This window comes from Nomascus leucogenys, chromosome 15 (assembly GCF_006542625.1).
Source record: "Nomascus leucogenys isolate Asia chromosome 15, Asia_NLE_v1, whole genome shotgun sequence".
NCBI lineage: Eukaryota > Metazoa > Chordata > Mammalia > Primates > Hylobatidae > Nomascus > Nomascus leucogenys.
The window spans coordinates 18,061,612-18,087,191 of NC_044395.1; the positions used below are offsets into that span (position 1 = coordinate 18,061,612).

Here is a 25,580-nt window from a genome sequence, read left to right on the forward strand (position 1 = left end):
TCTCCAGCGCCGACCCGTCTCTCTGCCCTCGCCGCTGCCATGGCGGCAGCTCCGCCGCTTTCCAAGGCCGAGTATCTGAAGCGTTACTTGTCCGGGGCAGATGCCGGCGTCGACCGGGGATCTGAGTCCGGTCGCAAGCGTCGCAAAAAGCGGCCGAAGCCTGGCGGGGCCGGCGGCAAGGGGTGAGTTGGTACCGGCCGGGGCGGGGCCTGCGACGACTCGCCACCCCTTCCCAACTCCGCCCTCGTCCGCCCGGCGGTTTCTTTCCTCTTGGCGGGTCTCCTGGCTTCTCCGCCGACCCCTGCTCATGCCCAGGGCCCCACTCACATCGCTTGAGGCCCCCCGCGTTGCCTCTGCCGCCCCGCTTACATCTCCAGCCTCTGAGCAGTAGCGTCAGTGCGTTAAAGCCTGGGTGTAACTTTGATTACTCTTTTCCCGCCTTGGTAGACTTCCGTCCTCTCCCATAGAGAATGAATATTGTGCCTCGAGAATAATGGAGCGGATTCAAAGCCTCTGTGCTTGGATCTTTAGGGCCCGGTACCTGCCTGTGGGGATTCCCAGATCCCAAAGACTTGGTTCTGAATCAGAGACCTTTGATCACCTCCTGTTACTCTTAGTAATAGTCCTACTAACGAGAGAAGCTAACATTTATATAGTTATGCTTTTCTTGGCAGGCACCATTATAAGAAATTTAAACATATATATTTATTTAAGCCTCATAACACTACCATGAAGTGGGTGTTATTTTCATATGGGACAACTTTGTGGCCCAGTATAGTGGGCCCTACCAAATCGTTTTCCACCCAGAACCACAGAATGTGACCTTTAGAAATAGGGTCTTTGGAGATGTAATCAGTTAAGATGAGGTCATACTTGATTAAGGTGGGTGCCAAATCCAAGATGACTGTTTTCCTTTTAAAAAGAGGGAAGTATGGATACAGACACAGCAACAAAGGAAAAACGACCATGTCTAGATTGGATTGGATTTATGTTGCCAAAAGCCAAGGTGGGCCTGGGGCTACCAGAAGCTGGGAGAGGCAAGGAAAGATTCTCTCCTAGAGACTTTCCAGGGAGGATGGCCTTGCAGACACCTGGATTTCAGATTGCTAGTTTACAGAACTATGAGAGTTGTTTTATGCCACGCAATTTGTGGGACTTCGTTACAGTAACCCTAAGGCACTGAGATACCCAGTGAAGTCACATTGTTCTAAAGGACTAGTCCATGTTCTTTTCTGGTTTGGTGCTTGCCTGATTATTGTCTTTGTCTTTCTGCTTCGCTGACTTGTGTGGATCCTTTGGAAGCAGTGCCATGTGATGAAAGTAGCTTGAGTATTGGAGCAGCACTGGTCAGAGTTCGAATCCTAGCTGTGCCACTTTATAGGCTGTGTACCCTTGGGCAAGTTGTTTCATCTCACTGAGCTGCAGTTTCCTTATCTTTTAAGATGAGAATAATGCTGAATAATAATGGTTTTATTAAGTGGTGGTTGTGATTAGAGGGATTGCATTAAGTGACCCTGGCTTTTTGAATAACTTCACATCATGGCAGTCGTTGTTATTGTTTGGGCTCAACTATAGTTTATCCATGTAACAAACATTTGTTGAATATTTCGTATTCCAGTTACTGTAGGGTGTTGAGGATGCCTCTCTGAACAAAAAAAACAGTCCCTATTCTTGTGGAGCTTATAGTTTAATGGGAATACTGGCTTTAAGCAACTAATTACACAACTAATTGACATGTTTTCTTTATGATAAATGCAATGAAAGTATTCCAAGGGTTTTTAACAAGGGTTCTTAGTCTTGAGTGAGTGTGAGATGGTGAGGGAATCGGGGGAAGCAGTCACGAAAAGTTTGCCAAAGGAAGTTAAATTTGTGTTAGGACCTGAAGAATGAGGAAGAGTTTCCTGGAATGAGAAAGAATTTCCTGGCACTTTGGGAGGCCAAGGCGGGTGGATTGCTTGCATATAGGAGTTTGAGACCAGTCTGGGCAACATGGTGAAACCCTGTTTCTACAAAAAAATACAAAAAAGTAGTCAGGCACAGTGGCACATGCCTGTAGTCCCAGCTACTTGGGAGACTGAGTAGGGAGAATAACTTAACCCTGGGAAGTCAAGGCTGCAGGGAGCCACGATGGTGTCCCTGCACTCCAGCCTGGGCAACAGTGTGAGACCCTGTCTCAAAAAAGAAAAAGATTGGGGCCGGGTGCGGTGGCTCATGCCTATAATCCCAGCACTTTGGGAGGCTGAGGCAGGCGGATCACGAGGGCAGGAGATGGAGATCATCCTGGCTAACACGGTGAAACCCCGTCTCTACTAAAAATACAAAAAATAAGCCAGGCGTGGTGGCGGGCGCCTGTAGTCCCAGCTACTCCGGAGGCTGAGGCAGGAGAATGGCATGAACCCGGGAGGCAGAGCTTGCAGTGAGCTGAGATTGCACCACTGCACTCCAGCCTGGGCAACAGAGCGAGACTCCATCTCAAAAATAAAAAAAGAAAAAGATTGAAAAGAGTAGATCAGGCAGAGGGAAGGAACTGCATATGTGAAAACTGATGTGATAGGAACTTGGCTCCTTTCTAAGCACCAAAGGATGACCAGGGAGGTGTTCAACCAAGGAAGTAGCAGTAGGAGATGAAGTTGACCTTGTAGACAAAGACTGACCATGCAGGATCCTGTAGGATTTTGAACTTTATTTTAAAACCAACAGATAAGTGTTTTTATGCTGGTATCCTAGAATGACTCTTTTTGATCTTCTTATTCTCATTTAGAATGCGGATTGTGGATGACGATGTGAGCTGGACAGCTATCTCCACAACCAAACTAGAAAAGGAGGAAGAGGAAGATGATGGAGATTTGCCTGTGGTATGTATCTTTGGGGATGTCAGGATTTTGAAATGAAGCAGGCTTCTCAATTTCTTTTTTCTTTTTTTTTTTTTTTGAGGCGGAGTCTCACTTTCTTGCCCAGGCTGGAGTGCAGTGGCGTGATCTCCGCTCACTGCAAGCTCCACCTCTTAGGTTCACGCCATTCTCCTGCCTCAGCCTCCCGAGTAGCTGGGACCACAGGCACCCGCCACCACGCCTGGCTAATTTTTTGTATTTTTAGTAGAGACGGGGTTTCACCGAGTTAGACCAGGATGGTCTCGATCTCCTGACCTTGTGATCTGCCTGCCTCGGCCTCCCAAAGTGCTGGGATTACAGGCGTGAGCCACGTCGCCCGGCCTTTTTTTTTTTTTTTTTTTTGAGATGGAGTCTCGCTCTGTCACCCAGGCTGGAGTGCAGTGGCGCAATCTTGACTCACTGCAAGCTCCGCCTCCTGGGTTCAGGTGGTTCTCCTGCCTCAGCTTCCTGAGTAGCTGGGATTACAGGCACCTGCCATCATGTCCAGCTAATTTTTTTTTTTTTTTGTATTTTTGTAGAGATGGGGTTTCACCATGTTGGCCAGGCTGCTCTTGAACTCCTGACCTCAGGTGATCCGCCCGCCTTGGCCTCCCAAAGTACTGGGATTACAGGCGTGAGCCACTGCACCAGGCCAAGCTTCTCAATTTATTTTTCGAGCTCAGGGTAGATTTGTAGGGGTGTTAATTGAGAACAGAAAAGAGGTGACAATTTCCAAAGAGCTGTTTAAAATAGTTTTCTTTGCTGATGCCTATACACCAACTTCTCTCTTTATGGAGGGCCCATCAGCCTAGAAATGAGATAGATCACAGAGAGAGGACTTCTCAACATCAGTGATAGAGTAATGATGAGACTTAGCTGTGGTTCATTTTGTTGGAATCTTCCTTAAAAACAATGCTGAGGTTCAATTATAGGGAACTTTTTATTTGCTCGTTTTTTTCATTGATTTAACTAAGCTTTCAAATTGTATATTCTTGCCTAAGTACTGGAGATATGTAGATTAACAGAACATAGCTATATTTTAGAGTTTATACCCTAGAATGAAAAAGTGAATTTCAAATAAATTTCAACAGTATGGTAAATATTGGGGATGTTTCACATACGTACCAAGTACCATTAGAGCCCAGGGAGGTAGCATACTTTGTATTCTGTTGGGAGATATCTTGAAAGATGTAAATATTGAGTTTTGAAGGGTAAGTAAGAGCCAGGTGGACAAAATCATAGGCAAATGACCACCCAGTGGTTCATGAAACCATTGCTGAGAATTTCTGAGAAACAAAGTGGAAAGGAGAGCTGTTGATAGGCTCAATTCCACTAAAGGTGGTAAAGATGGATTCCAGATGAGTATTTAATATTAATTCCCAGCAAAATTCTTTTTTTTTTTTTTTTTGAGATGGAGTCTCACCGTGTCACCCAGGCTTGAGTGCAGTGGTGCAATCTCGGCTCACTGCAAGCTCCGCCTCCTGGGTTCACACCATTCTCCTGCCCCAGCCTCCCGAGTAGCTGGGACTACAGGAGCCTGCCACCACGCCTGGCTAATTTTTTTTTTTTTTTGTATTTTTAATAGAGACAGGGTTTTATCATGTTAGCCAGGATGGTCTCGATCTCCTGACCTCATGATCCGCCCGCCTCGGCCTCCTAAAGTGCTAGGATTACATGCGTGAGCCACCGTACCCGGCCAATTCCCAGCAAAATTCTAAAATAGATTATTTAAAAGAGGGCTTGCTAGTAATTAGAAGGGAAATAGTGATCTTAGGGAGCCAATTTAGTTTTGGTCAGAAGAAATAAATATTAACAATATTTGTTGTTATTTTTTAATTTTATAAAAGCAATGCATATTTATTACAGAATATTTGGGAATTAAAAAAAGTTTAAAGTTTTTAAAAGAATAACCACTTATATTGTGACCATCCAAAGATAACTGCTAATATTTGGATGCATATCTCTTCAGGTTTTTCTCTTTAGAGATTATACATGCTTGTATATTATTTTTTTGAACATAATTGGGATCATACTGTGCATATGGTTTTGGAGTCTACTCTTCTGCTAAATAATATGTTGTGGATACTTTGGTAAGACCTTAAAATATTCTTTGAGTGTATGATTTTTAATGGTTATGTAGTAGTTCAATATATATATATATATATATTTTATCTGTTCTATTACTGGATACATGGATTGTTTCCACTTATAAAATATCATACATCATTGTACATAAATCGTTTGTAGACGTCAGTTTATTTCTTTATTCCCATAAAATGAAATGAATGGATCAAAGGGTATGGTTCTTTTTAGTTATATTCCCATGTTGCTTTCCAAAAGGTGCTACCAATTTACACTCCCACTAGAGGTGATGAGAATGCCAGTTTGCCTACATCGTCAATATTAAGGCACTATTATTATTATTATTATTATTATTTTTGAGACAGGGTCTTGCTATGTTGCCCAGGCTGAAATACAGTGGTGTGATCATGGCCTATTGTAGCCTCTACCTTCCAGGTGCAAGCAATCCTCCTACCTTAGCCCTGCAAGTAGCTGGTACACAGGTGCGCACCTCCATGCCTGTCTAATTTTGTGTATTTTTTGTAGAGATGAGGTCTCTGTGTTGCCCAGTCTGGTCTTGACCTCCTAGGCTCAAGTGATCCTCCCGCCTAGGCCTCCTAAAGTGTTGGGATTACAGGCATTAGCCACATGCCCCACCAATATTAAAGGATTATTAACAAAACAAAACGAATAGCAAACCTATGCCGATTTAGCAAGTGAGTAATGGTATCCAGTTTCTTGCTTTTTTTTTTTTTTTGATAGAGTCTCGCTCTATTGCCCAGGCTGGAGTGCAGTGGCACGATCTCGGCTCACTGCAAGCTCTGCCTCCCGGGTTCACGCCATTCTCCTGCCTCAGCCTCCTGAGTAGCTGGGACTACAGGCACCTGCCACCATGCCTGGCTAATTTTTTGTATTTTTAGTAGAGATGAGGTTTCACTGTGTTAGCCAGGATGGTCTCGATCTCCTGACCTCATGATCTGCCTGCCTCGGCCTCCCAGAGTGCTGGGATTACAGACGTGAGCCACTGCGCCTGGCCCAGTTTCTTTGAACACTAGTGAAATGAATCATTTTTTATATGTTCATTAGGCTTATGTTGTGGGTATATTTCATCATTTGCCTTTTCACTTAGTTCATAATTGTTTTTATTCTTTATTTTTTTTGAGACAGATTCTCACACTGTCACCAACGCTGGAGTGCAGTGCCTCAATCTTGGCTCACTGCAGCCTCTGCCTCCCAGGTTCGAGTGAACCTCCTGCCTCAGCCTCCTGAATAGCTGGGAGTACAGGCGTCTGCCACCATGCCCAGCTAATTTTTGTGTTTTTGGTAGAGACGGGGTTTTGCCTTGTTGCCCAGGCTGGTCATGAACTCCTGGGCTCAAGCGATCCACCTGCCTCAGCCTCCCAAAGTGCTGGGATTACAGGAATGAGCCACTGCACCTGGCCATTTTCTTTTATAATACTGTCTTGCTTTTATGATGGCCCAAAAACCTAAACAAAGGAGGCTTTAGTGCCACTGCTCTCTGCATTGGTTAAAACAGATCTTGATTACTGAATTCATTTTTGTAACTTCAAGATCACCACCACCACCAGTAATAATGGCAAAATGATTATGATGATTACGATAGCAGTGGCAGCACAGGAATAACTAATAGGTGTAATTTATTGAGCATTTATCATGTACCAAGCATGGCTAAGCTTACGTGAATTATCTCATTTAATCCTTATAGCAATCCTTTGAATCCCACTTTTACAAATGAGGAAATTGAGGCTTAGAATAATTTACCAAAGGTTACGCAAATGCTAAGTGGCAGAGCTGGGGTTTAGATCTTAATTCATCTTGCCCGAAACCTGTGCTTTTAATGCTCAGTGAGAAATCTCAAAACTGGGTTATATGAAGAAAGATGGTAGGATTTGGGGAGAAGTAGAGGGCTATTATGACCTAGATTTAAATTTCAGTTCTGCCACTTGTTAGCTTGTGACATTGAGAAAGTTACTTAACTTCTCTGAATCAGTTTGCTATTCAGTAGTGTGGAGCCTTTCTTTGCAGGGTTATTGTGAGAATCGAGTTAGATTTTATGAGTAAACCACAAAACACAGTACCTTGCACATAGTTGCTACTCTGTAATTAGAGTTTATTATGCCAGCAATCTTTGAAAGTTTGTCGTGTGGAAAGGGGATCACTTGCATCAGAGATCAGAACTAGAATGAATTCAAAGAAGTTATAGGAAGGTATATACGGGACCGGTAAAACTAAGAACTTTCTAACATTTTTGAAAAATGCGGTGGACTCTGTTGTAAGATAATGAGTCCCTTGTCAGAAAGGGATTGGGTGAGTGACCACTTATTAGGAATACTATAGAGAAATTTCTGATTTGTTCAGAAGTTTAGAAGATATGAAATATGGTTTTAGCTCTTAAAGATTAATGATTCTGTGTACATCTCAGTGGCTCTTTTTGGTTGTGTTCAAGAAAACCTATCACTGTGACTACCTACAAGAAGGGTTTCATAGAAACTCAGAGTCCTTGATTAGTGCTAGGCATGATGGCGGTGGGGGGGCACCTATGTTTTCACTGTTAACGTAGAAGTAAAAGTGTAAAAGGAATTTAGTTATTAGTTTACAAGTGGCTGTTGTGTACCTAGCAGGTTAATAAAAAGGTTTGTAATGAAAAAAATTAACCTTTGCAGGGAAATTGATTATTAGAGAAGTATCTACAATTAAACCAATACAGTGACAATCAGATGTTCATGGAGCAAACATAACTGAAGACCCCTACTTATTTCTTCATGGCCATTTTGGATATGTGTGTGCGCTTGTGTTAGGAATTGGAATGGTTGTAACTTCAGGTTCTTGAGACAGTGCTTCTTGGCTGGATCCTGTGGATTTCCTAAGCGTAGGAAATCTTTACTCTCACAGGTGGCAGAGTTTGTGGATGAGCGGCCGGAAGAGGTAAAGCAGATGGAGGCCTTTCGTTCCAGTGCCAAATGGAAGCTTCTGGGAGGTGAGTTCCAACAATAGATAAATCTAAATTTCCATTCGCAGGGGAGGTCTTTTTTCGTTTTCTGTACTTTTCTTTAGAGGAATTCATAGTTTGTTTTAGCATGTCATTGATCCTGAAAAATAAAGCAGGAAAAAGGAAGTTGGACTTCTTCAGAGGTAGTAAGACATAGGAACTTAGAGACCAGATATTCCTCTTTCTCTTATATTTTGGCATTAGGGTTACTGAGGTCGGTGACTAATTTGGAGGCCTTTGAGCACGCATTCCTCTTTGACTCAGAATAGGAGAGCACTTGGTGTATAGGCAAGACTTTGGGAGGAGTTTACAAGAAACAGGAACAGAATTTAGGGACTTTAGCTACCACTATCCTCTTCCACAATGAAGCAACTCATTTCTGGGGGGTCAAGGACCAGTGTTTTTTGTTCTGTTTGTGTTAGTAAATTTCTCTCTTCTTTCCTTAAATATTGGTATTTTATAGTGCATTACCTTCCACTTGCCCACTTTAGACTCTTCCTAAGCTAATATTCATAATTTAACTCTCTTTTAAAAAATTTGAGTCCTTGAGAATTGGATAAAAAGCATTTGTTTGTCACATCTGTTTGAGCATAGACTAGTCTTATTTGCCATGATATTGCCCTATCTAGCACAAGAAGCTACCTTTAATAAATATTTGTAGAACTGTTTAATTGCTAGTAGGTATTTGATTTTTGTAGCCTAATCAGAATTCTTTTCCAAAGAGAATCTTTTGATCTCCATATCTGTTTGTCTAGGAAGACACACAGACACACACACACACACAGTGCCTTTTCTTGTGTATCTGAATGTTTAGAAAGTCAGTCACACACACAGACACACACACTCTCACATTTACACTCACTCACTCCTTTTCTTCTGCCTTGCTTTCACTCCCCGATCCCAATTTGTTACTGGAAGTACGCTTACCAATCTCTGACCTTTGCGTCCTTCAGATTTACTGTTAGGCCCCCCACAGACATCATACTTTTCTCTGTGGAGTGGATTCCAATCAGATAGGCCTGTTCCCCAAAGTAAAGGAGTTGACTTGGTTTAATTCATCCATTTAACAAGTATTCATTGGTTCCCACCCAGCTTTTATTTGTATTTGGGCTATGGAGCTCAATGACAAGAAATAGAGGTAGAGGAAGAACTGGATTTTGAAACTGTTCCAGTTGCTATAGATATTTCATTCTGTGGTGCCTTTGAAAATGGAAGGTCTCAAACTATGTATTTTAACTTTAAAGATTTACATATTTTAAAGATTGCACATGGACTCTGAAGTCAAATAGAGCTGGATTTAAATATTCCTCTACCACTTATTAGCAATATGACTTTGGCAAGTTAATCTTTCTGAGTATCAACTTCCTCATCTATAAAATGAAATGACAATATTTATGTCCTAGGCTTGTTGTGAGAATTGAATCAGGTAATCTCTATGAAACATTGGCATACAGTAGGTGATTGGTAATTACTTGCTCCTTTCTTTTTTATGGTGATTTTTCCCCTCTCTAAGAAAGAGCACAGTGAAATGGATTAAATAGTTAACAGCATTTTATTTTGATATTCACTGTTTTAGTCATTTTACCTTTTGAAAGAAGAGTGAGTACAAACTATAAAGTATCTAGGCAAAATATCAGTAGGAGCCACTAGCTGGGAACTCTGCACAAATGAGGTTTTAGAAAGAACACTGGATTGGGAGTTAGAAGACTTGGATTCTAGCCTGTGTCTTCATCTTAGGAGCTGTGACCTTAGGTAAGAAATTGCTCAGCTCCTCAGCTGAAAACAAAGGCTCTGGCCTCTGTTTTCATGCTGTAATACAAGGGTACCTGCCCTGCTTACCTTAAAGGGTATAATATGAAAAATGTGCTGAAAATGCTTTGCAAATTTATGACTTGGTAAGCGGAGGGGTTATTCTTAAGACATTAATGAGTAGTGGTTTGCTGCCCCTAAGCAAGAAAACTGTGCAGGCCTTTTGGGCTTTCTAAGCAGTTCTGAGGTATGTGCTGCTGGAGCATCTTTTGAAACTGGGTGTGGGGGTGGACAGAGGGACAGAGCATTTGTGGGAATCTGACTCTTTGTTATTTGTGTTTAGGCCACAATGAAGACCTACCCTCAAACAGACATTTTCGTCACGATACCCCGGATTCGTCTCCTAGGAGAGTCCGTCATGGTACCCCGGATCCACCTCCTAGGAGAGTCCGTCATGATACCCCGGATTCATCTCCTAGGAGGGCCCGTCATGACACCCCGGATTCATCTCCTAGGAGGGCCCGTCATGACACCCCAGATCCTTCTCCCCTCAGAGGGGCTCGTCATGACTCAGACACATCTCCTACCAGGAGGATCCGTCATGACTCCTCAGACACTTCACCCCCAAGGAGGGCCTGTCATGATTCTCCAGATCCTTCTCCCCCAAGGAGGCCTCAGCATAATTCTTCAGGTGCATCTCCTAGGAGAGTCCGTCATGATTCACCAGATCCCTCTCCTCCTAGGCGAGCCCGTCATGATTCCTCAGATATCTCTTCCCCCAGAAGGGTCCATAACAACTCCCCTGACACATCTAGGAGGACTCTTGGCTCTTCAGACACACAGCAACTCAGAAGGGCCCGTCATGAGTCCTCTGATTTGGCTCCTAGTGTCACTCATTCCCTGCCCAGAACCAAAAGTGGTAAAGCCCCAGAAAGAGCCTCTAGCAAGACTTCTCCACATTGGAAGGAGTCAGGAGCCTCCCATTCGTCCCTCCCAAAGAACAGCAAACATGAGTATGACCCTGACATCTCTCCTCCGCGAAAAAAGCAAGCAAAATCCCATTTTGGAGACAAGAAGCAGCTTGATTCCAAAGGTGAGCATGTGACTGTTCATGAGAGGGATGTATGTATCCCTGGGAGCTTTCTTTTGGCCGTTTACTTGATTTATTAGGTATAAGAATGGAATTTCTTTGGGAAAGTTTTGAAAAGTGAGAGGCTGGGTTTGGGAGAGTTGAACAATTATGGTGGCAGGGAGGAAGGTTTTCATATATCTTTTTATGTACTCGCTCCACCCCATACAAAGGTACAATTTATTTGTTGCAGAAGCTTTGGAATGTACAGAAGTATATAAAGATAAAATGTGACACAAAGTCTGTCATTCAGAGGCAATTATTGTTAGTGTTGTAGCCAGGGTCATCTTAAGTCTTTTTTGGTTTGCATTTTTTATATAGTTGAGCTGTGGCTATGTTGAACATTTGTATTGCATGTGCAATCTTGCCTGCTCTCCTTTCTTAACATAGTCTTCCTCAGGCCATAAAAACATCTTTATGTTAATATAATTTTTAATAGTGTTTCATTACATAAATTTAACCATTTTCCTAATAATGAATGTTTTTGGTTATTTCTAAGTTTTTTTCTTCTGTAATTCTATAATGAACATCCTTGTACATAAACTGTTGTCCTCATTTTGGATTATTTCCTTATCTACTTCTAGATAGATTCCTGGAAATTCAACTACTTCTATATAGGTTTCCTAGAAAGCTGAGAAGTTGATGTACTGGGTCAGAAGATGTGGGCGTTTTAAAGACTGTCGATACATATTGCAGAATGCTCTTTGGGAGGTGACTTGTGATGCTTATACAGTTGCTAGAACTTAGGCCTGTGCAGTGAAATTTTTTACTCCCTCTTTTGTTCCTAGGAACTATTTTAATTTTAAAATTAAAGTACTTTGTTATCCTTTAGTCCAAGGATATCAGAATATATTCTAGGTATTTCTGACTTTTGCCACACTATGGAGAGCTGACTACAAGTTATTTTGTCTTTCCATGAGTGGGGTTACTGACATAGAGGAGTGTGTGGAGATCTTACACACCAGTTACAGTCAGTGGTCACTTGGGATAGAATGCCATATTCTACCTGTTGGTCTTAAAAGTTGTTTCTGACTTTGCTCTTCTCCTGTGCCATCCATACTTATGTTTAGGTTAATGATAATTCTTCATAGGAAAACTAAATAAATATTGTACATTAGCTTGGTAAGTTATTTTTTTAGATTCTTCCAAGGGGATTAAAGAACTCTTTGGCCAGGCATGGTGGCTCAAGCCTGTAATCCCAGCACTTTGGAGGCCGAGGCGGGTGAATCACTTCAGGTCAGGAGTTCAAGACCAGCCTGGCCAACATGGCGAAACCCCATCTCTACTAGAAACACAAAAATTAGCTGGGCATGGTGGCGCACACCTGTACTTCCAGCTGCTTGGGAGGCTGAGGCACAATAATTGCTTGAACCCAGGAAGCGGAGGTTGCAGTGAGCTGAGATCATGCCACTGCACTCCACCCTGAGACTGTGTCTCAAAAAAAAATAATAGTATAAGGAATTCTTTTATTTCTGGGTTCGTCTCCCAGCCATAGGAGATTTCATGTAAGTTCTTCACCTAGGGGACGTCAGAGTCACACAGATTCTTTGCTCCTATCCAGGTGACTGCCAGAAAGCAACTGATTCAGACCTTTCTTCTCCACGGCATAAACAAAGTCCAGGGCACCAGAATTCTGATTCAGATCTGTCACCTCCACGGAATAGACCTAGACACCAGAGCTCTGATTCTGACCTCTCTCCACCAAGGAGGAGACAGAGGACCAAATCTTCTGATTCTGACCTGTCACCGCCTCGAAGGAGTCAGCCTCCTGGAAAGAAGGTCAGGATTTTCAGGAGCCATGTCCTTCTTTTCATGTGACTCTTCTCTCTCAGCTTTATATATGTCCCAGAGAATCAAGCCAAGAAGAAAGATGTAGCTTTTAGAAGTGTAGTAAATCTTAGTTAAAAGGACCTTTGGAGGTCTTTCTTTCTGAAGGCAAACTGGCTATAACCCATCCCAGATGGACTTATAGATACCAGATTTCCCAAGTAGCTTCTGCGTTTATAGCCTCTTAATTCTACAATCTCATTTTAACAGGTCTAGAAAAACTTCCTATTTTCTTAGGAATAAACTGAGGACTGTGATTTGCAGAGTGAAGTTTGGAGCACAAGCATTATGTCAAACGGATCACATACAGAAATTCTCCTTCTGCCACTTTCTGGGAGATTTGGGCAAGATGCTTAGTATCTCTAAACCTCAGTTTCTTTATCTGTAAATTGTGGATAATAGTAGTACCTACTGTGTAAGGTTGTTATGATAATTAAGCCAATGTAAGTAAAACTCTTAGCACAGTGTCTGGGACAAAGTAAGCATCTAGTGTTAGTGATTTACTAGTATAAATTGGACTATAGGTCTCTGTATCCAGAGCTTAAGAAGAGGCACTTAAAATATGAAACCACTTTTAGAAATCATATTGTCTGAGAAGTCAATGTTTTGTTTTGAATTCATGATAAAGCTTGATGAATTAGCCAAAAAACCCAAAAATCCGTATGAAACTTGAGTAATTATATTGTAAAGAACATTGGTAGTAGTAAAGGAATCTTATTTGTGAGTGGTTAAGAAACAGAATGATAGAGCCTGTGATGTGCATTTTTCTCCCCAGTGCAGACTTATCAGGTAAATCTTGTCTGTAGAAGACTCTGAGAAGACTGGTCCTGGCAGGGTAGACCAGCCTGTTCTTTACCCAGGGATTGAGATTCTTCTTTTTTAGGGAAAAAAGAGGTCTCTGTTTCAGCTGGACCCCTTGACATTTTATATATCTATTTAGTTCATGGACAACTTAATATTAGTCCAGTTTAGTTGCTTAAGGATATCAGGATATACTGTGTGCTTCATTTGTGGGCTGATTTGCTATCTTGATACTAAGTGGAAATTAGCAAAAAGTTTTCATTCGTTAGATCTTCTGTCATTACCCTGAAATATATCCACAATTTAAGGATCTTAGGTTTGCTTGAGTTTGTACTGTAAATGGAATATTTTATCAGTATGGGTCTCTAATGGAAGGCTTAGTGCTTTATACTGGTTTCTGATCGGATGACCTGAGATAATCTTCATGTGTGCAGTTTATATACTGAAAAGTCCGAAATACAAGTGCGTAGCCCTCCCTTTAATATATTGTTAGTGTTTCTGCTTACTCTTAAACTTGATGGTTTTGATGATGGTTTTCTTTTATAGTTTTTGAATCCTATGGTAATTATTGAGAATATAAAGCTAGAATTTTAGGTTTAATTATTGCTGGTCATCAGACACAAATGCAACTAACTGTGTACCCATGGAGCCTACTGCCACATCATCTCATTAATGTTGGTTGCTCCCTTTTCCATTGCATAGGCTGCACACATGTATTCTGGGGCTAAAACGGGGTTGGTGTTAACTGACATACAGCGAGAACAGCAGGAGCTCAAGAAACAGGATGAAGAAACCATGGCATTTGAAGGTAAAAATATGAAAGTGCAGAGACCAATCTAGGCTCATATTGTTTTTTTTTTTAATTTAGCTTATTGTACCTGATATTTTGAACTTTTAATTGCTGTCAAATTTCAGCTCTAGTTTTATGCATTGTTGTAATTTCTCAGTGAATCCCAGTGATCCCAGTGTTTCCTTCCTTCTTGAAAAATGCCATTTCGCCCAGGTGCTGTGGCTCATGCTTGTAATCCCAGCACTTCGGTAGGCCGAGGCGGGTGGATCAGCTGAGGTCTGTAGTTCGAGACCAGCCTGGCTAACATGATGAAACCCTGTCTGTACTAAAAATACAAAAAAAAAACTAGCCAGGCATGGTGTTACATGCCTGTAATCCCAGCTACTCAGGAGGCTGAGACAGGAGAATCGCTTGAACCTAGGAGGCGGAGAATGCAATGAGCCAAGATCACGCCACTGCACTCCAGCCTGGGCAACAGAGCGAGACTCCATCTCAAAAAAAAAAAAAAAAAAAAAAGGAAAATGCCATTTCTCGGGCCCAGTGCCAATATGCACCTAGATGTTGGTAGGAACTACTACTTTGGTCTGGCTGCAGAAGTTCTTATCTAGCATTAGAATTCCAAGCGGTCGATTTGATCTCTTAGAATGTTATTTCTGATTTTGATCCTGATATTTGAGTATAATTTTCCTTTGCAGCTGAATTTCAATATGCTGAAACCGTATTTCGAGATAAGTCTGGTCGTAAGAGGAATTTGAAACTCGAACGTTTAGAGCAAAGGAGGAAAGCAGAAAAGGACTCAGAGAGAGATGAGCTGTATGCCCAGTGGGGAAAAGGGTAAGGGAACCACTGAAAGGGTAAACAAGATGGCAGTGACTGGAACAAGTCATTTCTCTGCTCTTCTGATCACTCACTTTCTTATTAAGCCTTCAGAGCTGTTATCAGTAATGGGAAATTTGGTGTGCTGAATCTTCTTCCTAGGATATTGATATATTCCACACTTGCAGTGGGTATTCTGGGAATTTTACCCTGCTCAGTATTTGCCCTAGGGTACTAGAAAGAGGAGATTCTCCAAACTTAGCAGTATGGTCCATCTCGTGTAGAAGTGGAAATGTCATACAGGATAGCAAACACTCTTGGTTCTTTTTTGCCCAGGCTTGCCCAGAGCCGGCAACAGCAACAAAATGTGGAGGATGCAATGAAAGAGATGCAAAAGCCTCTGGCCCGCTATATTGATGACGAAGATCTGGATAGGATGCTAAGAGAACAAGAAAGAGAGGGGGACCCCATGGCCAACTTCATCAAGAAGAATAAGGCCAAGGAGAACAAGAATAAAAAAGGTGGGACTTCTGGGAATCATCAGCTGGAGGTGACTTGTGAAGAGAGAATCATTAGGATGCTGATACATAGCTATATGCAAGGAAGGATTTCCCAAATAATTTAAATTCATTGTATTTGTGAGTTTAGATTCAACTCAATTGGTCTTTCTATATAAAAATTTTTCCGGGCCAGGCGCAGTGGCTCATGCTTGTAATCCCAGCACTTTGGGAGGCTGAGGTGGGTGGATCACCTGAGAGTTTGAGACCAGCCTGGCCGACATGGTGAAACCCCATCTCTACTAAAAATACAAAAAAAAAAAAAAAAAAAAAAAAAATAGCTGGGCATGGCGGTGCACGCCTGTAATCCCAGCTAGTTGGGAGGCTAAGGCACAAGAATTGCTTGAACCTAGGAGGCAGAGGTTACAGTGAGCCGAGATCGTGCCACTGCACTCCAGCCTGGACAACAGAGTGAGCCTCTACTAAAAAAAAAGAAAACTCCACATTGCCATCCAGCTCCGAATTAAATTATGTCATTAACTGAATCCTTTTTTCTTACTCCTCTCATTAGTGAGACCTCGCTACAGTGGTCCAGCACCTCCTCCCAACAGATTTAATATCTGGCCTGGATATCGCTGGGATGGAGTGGACAGGTAAGCCTGGGTATTTCTTAAATTTTTATTTTCTCTTCTGCCTGACTGTAACCTTCCCTAACCACTCGTAAGTTGCTCCACACTTTATTTCATTCTCTGCTTTAATCACAAGGTGAAAAATATGTACTTTGCTTGCTTCTATTTCTGAGGTCCACAAATCCTGTTTCTCATGCTTGGAACACTCCTTCTGTTTCCTTTTCATAATACTTTTTAAAGCTCTGGACAAACACCTCAGGTGGTTCAGATAAGACACCCTTTGTTTAGGACAGTGGTTACTTTTAACGATATTTTCTAAGGTTTAGAGGGGTTGAGTGATGAGTTGTAGTCTGGAGCCTTCTATGTGATATATCTTTAAATTGTAGCCTCTGAATCTTTATTCACTCTATGGTCTTAGGAGGCAGTCACTTTTAATGTTTTACAGTCCTCTACCACCTCATCTGTCTACCTACCAACATCTGTACCCACGTACTCTAACTTCCTGTTATGATGGATGAATATTTGCTTCCATCCAAAGTCAGTTTGTGTACTCACATATTAGATCCTATCTCCTCTTGCCTACTAAAGGACATTGTTTTAGTATCTAGCATAATAATTCTTAAACTTTTTAATCTCAGGACCCTTTTACACTCTTTTTTTTTTTTTTTTTTTTGAGATGGCGCCTCGCCCTGTTGCCCAGGCTGGAGTGCAGTGGCGCAGTCTCGGCTCACTGCAACCTATGCCTCCTGGGTTCAAGTGATTCTCCTGCCCCAGCCTCCCGTGTAGCTGGGATTACCGGCGCCCGCTGCCATGCCCAGCTAATTTTTTGTATCTTTAATAGAGACGGGGTTTCACCATGTTGCCAGGCTGGTCTGAAACTCCTGACCTCAGGTGATCCGCCCACCTCGGCCTCCCAAAGTGCTGGTATTACAGGCTTACAGGATTACAGGATTACAGGTGAGCCACCATGCCCAACCACTCTTTTTTTTTTTTTTTTGAGGCAGAGTCTTGCTCTGTTGCTCAGGCTGGAGTGCAGTAGTGCGATCTCCACTTCCTGGGTTCAAGCAATTCTCATACTTAGGTGGCCTGAGTAGCTGGGATTACAGGCATGTGTCACCATACCCAGCTAATTTTTGTATTTTTAGTAGAGATGAGGTTTTGCCACGTTGGCCAGGCTGATCTTGAATTCCTGGGCTCATATGATTGTCTGCCTCATTTCCGAAAGTGCTGGGATTACAGGCTTGAGCCACTGTGCCTGGCCTACACTCTTAAAAATTACTGATGACCTCAAAAAGCTTTTGTTGATGTGGATTATATATATTGATATTTACCATATTATAAATTAAAACTCAGACATTTAAAAAGTGTTTATTCATTCTAAAAAATAATAAACTAATTACGTTAACATAATTACTGTATATTTAAATGAAAAATAATTACATTTTCCAAGTGAAAAAACAGAAGGATGGCATTGATTTACATTTTTGCAAATCTCATTAATGTCTGACTTAATAGTAGGTAACTTGACTGTGTATTTGTCTGTTGTGATTTGTTCAGTTGAAGTATAGGAAGAAAATTTAGCCTCACACATAGGTAGTTAGAAAGAGAAGGCATATTACATTTCTTAATGTTACACAAAAACTCAACAAGTGCCGGTTTCTTAAAGGTGAGCTATGTGGAACCTGAAATCAGATCAAAGAACTTTCATTACTGTTATATTAATTTTTTTAATACTTTGAGTGGATATTTTACCCATGCATGATTTTATAACATCATGCATTGGTCATTTGTAAAATATTAGTTCGCTGAGTTTTTCAGACCTTCCAAATGTTGACATATTTCCACTATACAATATCAGAAAATCACTTTTGTTAACATCACTTCCGGTCTTATCACAAAACTCTTTAAATAATGGAAAGTTAAAGAGTTCACAGTTTTTCAGAATTCTAATTTACACTTGAAAGTTTAAATGTTATCACTGGCATTTCCCTTGCTTGAGCTATTTCCATTTAATAGCTTAATTTCTCTGCTGAGATTTCCCATCTGTTCATTATGAGATATTTTCCTCTTCTTGAAAATATTTATGATATGTAATTGGTGCTTTGAAGTCCTTCCTGTCTGCTAATTGCAACATTGGATTCACCACAGGATTGGTTTCTATTGACAGCTTTTTCTTCAGTGTGTATTACATTTTCCTGTTTACTTACCTGTCTGGTCACTTTTTAAAATTGTTACTAGACATCATGAATGATACACTGTAGAGACTTTGAGTTCTGTTACACTGTATTGTCAGTTGTTTTCCTTCAGGTAAAGCTCACTTTGTACAATAGCTTTTTATAGATTCCATCAGATTTTGTACCTAGAGGGTCTTCCATCTTTGCATACAGTTTAATTTCTTACTTTCCAATCTACATGCTGTTTCTTTTTCTTGCCCTGTTGCATTAGCTAGCACTTCAGTGCAGATGTTGAATAGAAGTAGTGAGAGCAGACATCTTTGCTTTTTTCCTAATCTCAGGAAGAAAATATTTAGTTTTTACAACACATTTATTAAATGTTTTGTAAGCTGTAGGTGTTTTGTAGATACCCTTTATGGAGTTAAATTTCCCTTCTATTTCTGTTTTGCTGAGAGTTTTGTTTTCAGGAATGTATGTTGGATTTTGTTCAAAATATTTTCTAATTATCCTTTTGGTTTATTCTTTGCTCCATGGGTTATTTAGGAGTGCATTAATTCCAAATATTTGGACTTTTCTAGATATCTTACTGCTATTTACTTATAATTTAATTCCATTTTGGCCAGATAATATACTGTAATATTTTGATCTTTTGAAATTTGTTGGCCAGGCACGGTGGCTCATGCCTGTAATACCAACACTTTGGGAGCCCAAGGCAGATGGATTGCTTGAGCCTAGGAGTTTGAGACCAGCCTGGGCAACATGGCAAAACCCTGTCTCTACAAAAAAAAATACAAAAATTAGTCGGGCATGGTGGCACACCCCTATAGTCGCAGCTACTATGAAGGCTGAGGTGGGAGTATCACTGAGCCCAGGGAGGTCGAGGCTGCCATGTGCTGTGATTGCACCACTGCACTCCAGCTTGGATGACAGAGTGAGACCCTGTATCAAAAAACGATAATAAAAATGAAATTTGTTAAGATGTGTTTTATGGCCCAGTGTATAGTCTATCTTCTGAATGTTTCATTTGCTCTTGAAGAGAACTTATATTCTGTAGCTATATAAGGTAGTGTTTTATAAATGCCAGTGAGGTCAAGGTATTTAGATTTTAGATCGCCTGTATTCTGGGTTTTTTGTGTTTGTATTTTTCTATCAGTTACTATCAATTGTGGATTTTTTGTTTTAGCTGGTTTATTTTGTTTTTCAACTCTAAAATTTCCATTTAATAGCTTACATTTCTCTGCTGAGATTTCCCATCTGCTCATTATGAGACATTTTCCTCTTCTTGAAAATATTTATGATATGTAATTAGTGCTTTGAAGTCCTGTCTGCTAATTGCAACATTGGATTCACCACAGGATTGGTTTCTATTGACAGCTTTTTCTTCAGTGTGTATTACGTTTTCCTGTTTATTTACCTGTCTGGTCACTTTTTAAAATTGTTACTAGACATCATGAATGATACACTGTAAAGACTTTGAGTTCTGTTACACTGTATTCCTCTTAAGTGTGTTAGTTTTTATTCTAGCAGGTAGTTAACATAGCTGAACTCCAAACTCTGTCCTTTGCAGTGGACCACAGCTACAGTCTTTGCTCAGTTCTTTTAGTTTCTAGCTGCCATTTTTTTAATTGGCCTGATGGTATTTTCTCTGCACATGTGTCGTTTAACAGTTAGCCAAGGATTTGACTAGGTTTTTATGTAGATTTTGAGGTTCATCTCTTTTGTAGTTCTTTCTCTTCCAAGATTTCCCCCCTAATTTCCTAGCATTCCTGCCCACTTTGCACTAACTCCTCAAGCCAGTAAGCCTGTGGCTTTCTGCCTTCGTGAGCAAATCTCTTTTCACATATAGACTTCATCCAGCTCATACTTACTTTTGGTCACTCTTCCACACCTTCAAATACCTGTATTTTTTTGTTTTGTCTAGGTTTTATAGTTGCTAATTGAGGATAGCTTAGTTTGTTCAGGTTACTCTGCAATGTCTAGAATCTCTCCCCACCTTATATGGGCCTAAGGCATTGTCTTCTGTCCCTCGGGGTGCCGTGAAAATGCAACAGCCAGGTGTGGTGGCATGTGTCTGTAGTACCAGCTACTTGGGAGGCTGAGGCAGGAAGATCGCTTGAACCAAGGAGTTTAAGTCAAGGCTAGGCAACACAGTGAGACCCCAAATCCAGAATAAAAAAATTTAAGGCTCTTCTTTCTGATATTGGCAGATATCTATAAGATGACTGTAGTTCCTCATCTTGGCAGATATCTTTAGGGTAGCTGTGGTTGCAGGCTAGCTTACTAGTTCCGTTTGCAGTTCACTGTATGTAGGCTTTTTGGTAGAAGGAGGATTTCTCAGAATACTCATTTGCCATACATACAGCCAGAAGTAGATCTTTTTATAGCACAACCCTACAGATGTTCCCTGTTACCGAGTTTTTGTTTTTTGTTTTTTAATTTTTGGACCCAAAACTTAGAATTCTCCCTGACCTAGTTTTTTTTACTAGTATTTAATTTGTCTTCATCTTTCTTAGTTGCTTTTTTCCACTTCTTGTTCTGATTTTATCCTAGATTTCTCCTGTTATTTCCCTTTGTCACCCTTGCTTTCTTTTTGTTATTCATCTTTCATCATCATTTCTAGTTTTGTCTCTTTTTGGCCTGCTGCAAGGGAATATTTCCAGAACAGATATATAGTATGTTACAGTTGGAAAAACCCATAAGATAATTACCCAGCCTCTCTTAATTAAAAGAGAAACTGGGCCGGGTGCGGTGGCTCATGCCTGTAATCTCAGCACTTTGGGAGGCTGAGGCAGGCAGATCATGAGGTCAGGAGATTGAGACCATCCTGGCTAACACGGTGAAACCCTGTCTCTACTAAAAAAAAATACAAAAAATTAGCTGGGCGTGGTGGCGGGCGCCTGTAGTCCCAGCCACTCTGGAGGCTGAGGCAGGAGAATGGCGTGAACCCAGGAAGCGGAGCTTGCAGTGAGCCGAGATCGCGCCACTGCACTCCAGCCTGGGCGACAGAACGAGACTCCGTCTCAAAAAAAAAGAGAAACTGAGGCCCAATACATAAGCAGTTTGCCTAGAGTCATGCAATTTCCCTGCGAAAGCTGGAATTAGAACTCTGTGTTCCTGATTGTCTGGTCCAGAGCTCTTTCCACTGTGAGTTCTCCTGCAGTTTGTTTTCTGATTCTGCTTAGGATTAGTGTTTGTTATTCATATGTCCTTTGTATTATCATATTAGTGTAACTCTCTTAAGACCTTATTTCCAAGGTAAAAAACAGTGGTTTCCTTGGTGCTTTGGAATACCATCCATGCTTCTAAGGTTGGAGAGGATGCCATTTATAATAAGCTTCCCTTCTTTTTTTTTTTTTTTGAGATGGAATTTCGCTCTTGTTGCTCAGGCTGGAGTGCAAAATGGCACGCTCTTGGCTCGCTGGAACCTCCGCCTCCTGGGTTCAAGCGATTCTCCTGCCTCAGCCTCCCAAGTAGCTGGGATTACAGGCGTGTGCACCACGCCCAGCTAATTTTTGTATTTTTAGTAGAGACAGGGTTTCACCATGTTGGCCAGGCTGGTCTCGAACTTCTCATCTCAGGTGATTCACCCGCCTCAGCCTCCCGAAGTGCTGGGATTACAGACATGAGCCACCATGTCCGGCCAAGCTTCCCTTCTTAAAGCCCTCTGTTACTCCACTCATCCCTTAAGAGAAAGTCTTAGCATACATGTTGTAAGTGTAAGCAGCTAGGTAGTAGGTACTAGGGATTCCGTGATTAATGAGAGATAGCCGCTGAGCCCAGGAGCTCACTTTTAATCTAGAATAGAAGACAGACAGTTTCAATGCTGTTTGGTTAGTGTTACTATAGAAGATTTTCAAGATGTTTTGGGAGCACAAAGGAAGAGTAAGTTGAGCCTTGGGAGGATGTGATCAGGAAGTGCTTCCTAACGGATGAAATGTGGGAGCTGAGTTTTAAGGGTTGTTGGTAACCAGCCAAGATAAGAAGGAAAGGAAGGATGTTAAAGAAAGAGGGTCCTATATGTGCAGAGTCATAAGGCTATGAGACACCATGGTGTTACCAGGTGGTGGGGGTCCCTAAGTAATTTGCTGTTGTTGGATAGCATAAAGCGTGAGATGGATGAGAGAGGTTGGCAGACCCTGATCACAGAAGGCCCTGGAAGCCTTTCTGAGGAGCTTGGTCTTCACCCTAGAGGTAAAGGGGAGACACGGAAGGATTAAAAACAGCTCTGCATTTTAGATAGACAAATCCATTATAGCGGTAATGTGAAGGATTTGAAAGGTACAAGATTGGAAGTAAAACAGATACAAGGCTTTTGCAGTAGCTCAGGCTAAAGGTAATGAGTGTCTGAACTACAACTTTCAGGCAGTGGTAGTAAGGATGGTTAGTAAGAGAATAGGAAGTGGGGATGTGGTCAGGGGTGAGCTGGTGGGACTTGTTTGCTGATTTGGGGAAGAGGAAGGAGGAGTCATTGGATTTGGCAACAAGGAATGTCACTGATGACCTGAAAGGGCTAGTTCCGTTGTGTAGTGAAACAATGGCCAGGCTCTAATGTATTAAAGAGTGAATGAAAAGTGAGGAAACAAATAGTGAATACAGGCTCTTTAAGAAGTTTAGATAAGAAGACCAAGAGAATGCATGGTAATTAAAGGGATTTGAGGTCCACTCACTACCTCCTTGAAATTCACCCCTGTATTGTTTTCCATGACACCCTACTCCTGGTTCTTTTCTGTGACTATTCTTGGCCACCTTTGCAAACTCCTCTTCCTCTGTGCACCTCTTAAGTCTTTCCCAGGGCTCCATCCATAATTTTTAGCTGTTCTCACTCTATGTGCTCCCTCTGGCTGATTCTTACCTAGTCATGTTTTCAACTATGACCTATATGTATGTGATTTCCAAATCAGTATTTGCATCTTGGTCTGGTGTATTTAGCTATTTGTTGGATTTCTCTGTTGATTTAGACTTGAGAGATTTCAAATGCGTTGTATTCAAAGCCGAACTCATCAGCTTCCACTGTAAGCCTGCTCCTACTTTTGTGCTCTCTAACTTGCCTCCTCCTCCTTTGTCCTTGTGTACCTAATCAATTAGTCCTACTAATTAGTCTTACCAATTTTGCCTCGTGTGTCTTCTCTCTTCCGTCCCTCTTTATCATTGCCTTCATCATCTCTTGCCTGGACCATTGCAGTGATTTTCCTGCCCCAGATCCCCTCCAGAGTGATCTCTTTGAAATGCAGTTTAAGTTCTTGCTTTAAACCCGTCCTTTCTGGATGAAATCTAAGCTTTTTACCATGGCCTACGCAGCTCATTATGCATTGGCCTCTGCCTACCTTTCCAACTTTGACTCATGGCTGTTCCCTTTGTCATACTTCAGGTTCCAGCCATACCAGTTTGCCTTTGGTTTGCTGCACATACCAGGCCACTTTTTATTTCTGTGCCTTTGTTCTTGTTGCTCATTCTGTTCTGAAATGACCTCCAGACTCTTCTGGCCCTTCCATCTCCAGTACTGTAGTTAACACAAAGCCTTTACTGATCATTCTTGCCCAACCCTCATGTCACCTTTTTATCATACCTCCCAAGCTGATTAAGATACCCATTCTGTTCCCATGATACCCCATGCGTATTTCTACCAGAGTTTATGCTGTTCTTTTAATTTATTTGTTTAAATGTCTCTCTCTTCGACTAGTCTGGGAGTTGATCAGGACAAGTGCTGTGTCATACTCATTTTCATGTAGTGTCTACCATGGTACCTAGTATATAATGAAAATTCAATAAATGTTTGTGTAATGAATGGATAAAATATAAGATGTGGACATCAGCTGAGAGAGAACTGGGCTTTTAGAGAGTGGTAAACGTTTGAAATAGCTGTCAGAGTGGGGGAAGGGTCTGAACAAGGACTGAGAAAAGGATGAATGATATATTTTGTCCTTTTGATTCTATTGCATATGCCTTATTTTCCTTCCTTTCTTTCTTTCTTTCTTTCTTTCTTTCTTTCTTTCTTTCTTTCTTTCTTTCTTTCTTTCTTCTTTCTTTCTTTTTCTTTCTTTCTCTCTTTCTTTCCTTCTTTCTTTCTTTCCTTCTTTTCTTTTGTTTTCTTTTCTTTTGTTTTCTTTCTTCTTTCTTGACAGAGTCTCACTCCGTCACCCAGGCTGGAATGCAGTGGCATGATCTCCGCTCACTGCAACCTCTGCTGCCCAGGTTCAAGCGATTCTCCTGCCTCAGCCTCCCGAATAGCTGGATTACAGGCACCTGCCACTGCACCCGGCTACTTTTTGTATTTTTAGTAGAGACAGGGTTTCACCATATTGGGCAGGCTGGTCTTGAACGCCTGACCTCGTGATCCACCCGACTTGACCTCCCAAAGTGCTGGGATTACAGGCATGAGCCACCGTGCCCGGCCATGCCTTAAATATTTTCATATGACTCCTTACTTTCCCCTTTTTTCATTATATTGTGAACTCTTCCCTTTCTTTTGAAATAAATGCCCCTTTCAGGTTTCTGGCTGAACAGTATGTCTCTTTTGATTGCAGATCCAATGGATTTGAACAGAAGCGCTTTGCCAGGCTTGCCAGCAAGAAGGCAGTGGAGGAACTTGCCTACAAATGGAGTGTTGAGGATATGTAACTTTCCTGAGGCTGTGGGGGTGGCTGGGCTGTGGTAGTGGGCATAGGCAGTGAGATATCCAGTGGTAACAGTTGTCTGTGCTAATAATTGGAGCCCACACAGACCAGCAACTTGTTGAATGCCAGTTTTGACCACAGAAGAATATTCGAGACCTGATGTTTGGACTGAGGTACCTGTACTTCTTGGGTGTGACAGCACCGGCTGTTGCTGGCTTTCAGAGGAAGCATTGATTTCTCATTGACCAGGGTTTGTTCTTGGTAGGGTTTTTCTTTTTCTTTTTTAAATAAACATGTATTTATTTTTTTAAAATTATCTTCTTAACTGGGTATTCTGTTTTGGGAAGAATACAGGCTACTATTGAACCCGTGGGGATTTGGGGGGTGGTGGTTGAATTTTTCACTAATCTAGAAAGCAGTGTGAGTAAAAACTTTCTTAGTGATAGATCCTTCCTCTGAGAAAACAGGAATTAGTACTAAACTAGACTCAGGAATAGACACACAGTTATTTGGAGACATGGTGTATAATAAAGGTAGTATCACAAGTTAGTAGGGAAGAGATGGATAATAGTGCTCAGAAAATTGGCTTATTATATGGACAAAAATAAAGTTG

The 25,580-nt window shown here is 41.4% G+C and overlaps 1 protein-coding gene across 2 annotated transcripts; it reads left to right on the plus strand.

Annotated features, from left to right (window-relative positions):
- BUD13 (BUD13 homolog) lies at positions 1-25,283 on the plus strand. 2 transcript variants are annotated; one of them, XM_030829236.1, is made up of 11 exons: positions 1-182; positions 2,762-2,855; positions 7,845-7,929; positions 10,034-10,390; positions 10,430-10,783; positions 12,381-12,598; positions 14,150-14,255; positions 14,933-15,071; positions 15,390-15,574; positions 16,122-16,203; positions 24,878-25,280. In XM_030829236.1, the coding sequence occupies exons 1-11, from the start codon at positions 40-42 to the stop codon at positions 24,969-24,971; spliced, it is 1,857 nt and encodes a 618-aa protein (XP_030685096.1). In that variant the 5' UTR covers positions 1-39; the 3' UTR covers positions 24,972-25,280. The 2 variants fall into 2 exon arrangements, with proteins under 2 accessions (XP_030685096.1, XP_003253228.2); XM_003253180.2 differs by having other exon boundaries at positions 10,034-10,783; positions 24,878-25,283.
- The last annotated feature ends 297 nt before the right edge of the window (positions 25,284-25,580 follow it).

Coding starts and splice junctions, on each gene's coding strand:
- BUD13 (XM_003253180.2), top strand. CDS start 40: ATGGCGGCAGCTCCGCCGCTTTCCAAGGCCGAGTATCTGAAGCGTTAC. Junction 12,599..14,149: donor GTCAGCCTCCTGGAAAGAAG/GTCAGGATTTTC, acceptor TCCATTGCATAG/GCTGCACACATGTATTCTGG. Junction 15,072..15,389: donor TATGCCCAGTGGGGAAAAGG/GTAAGGGAACCA, acceptor TTTTTTGCCCAG/GCTTGCCCAGAGCCGGCAAC.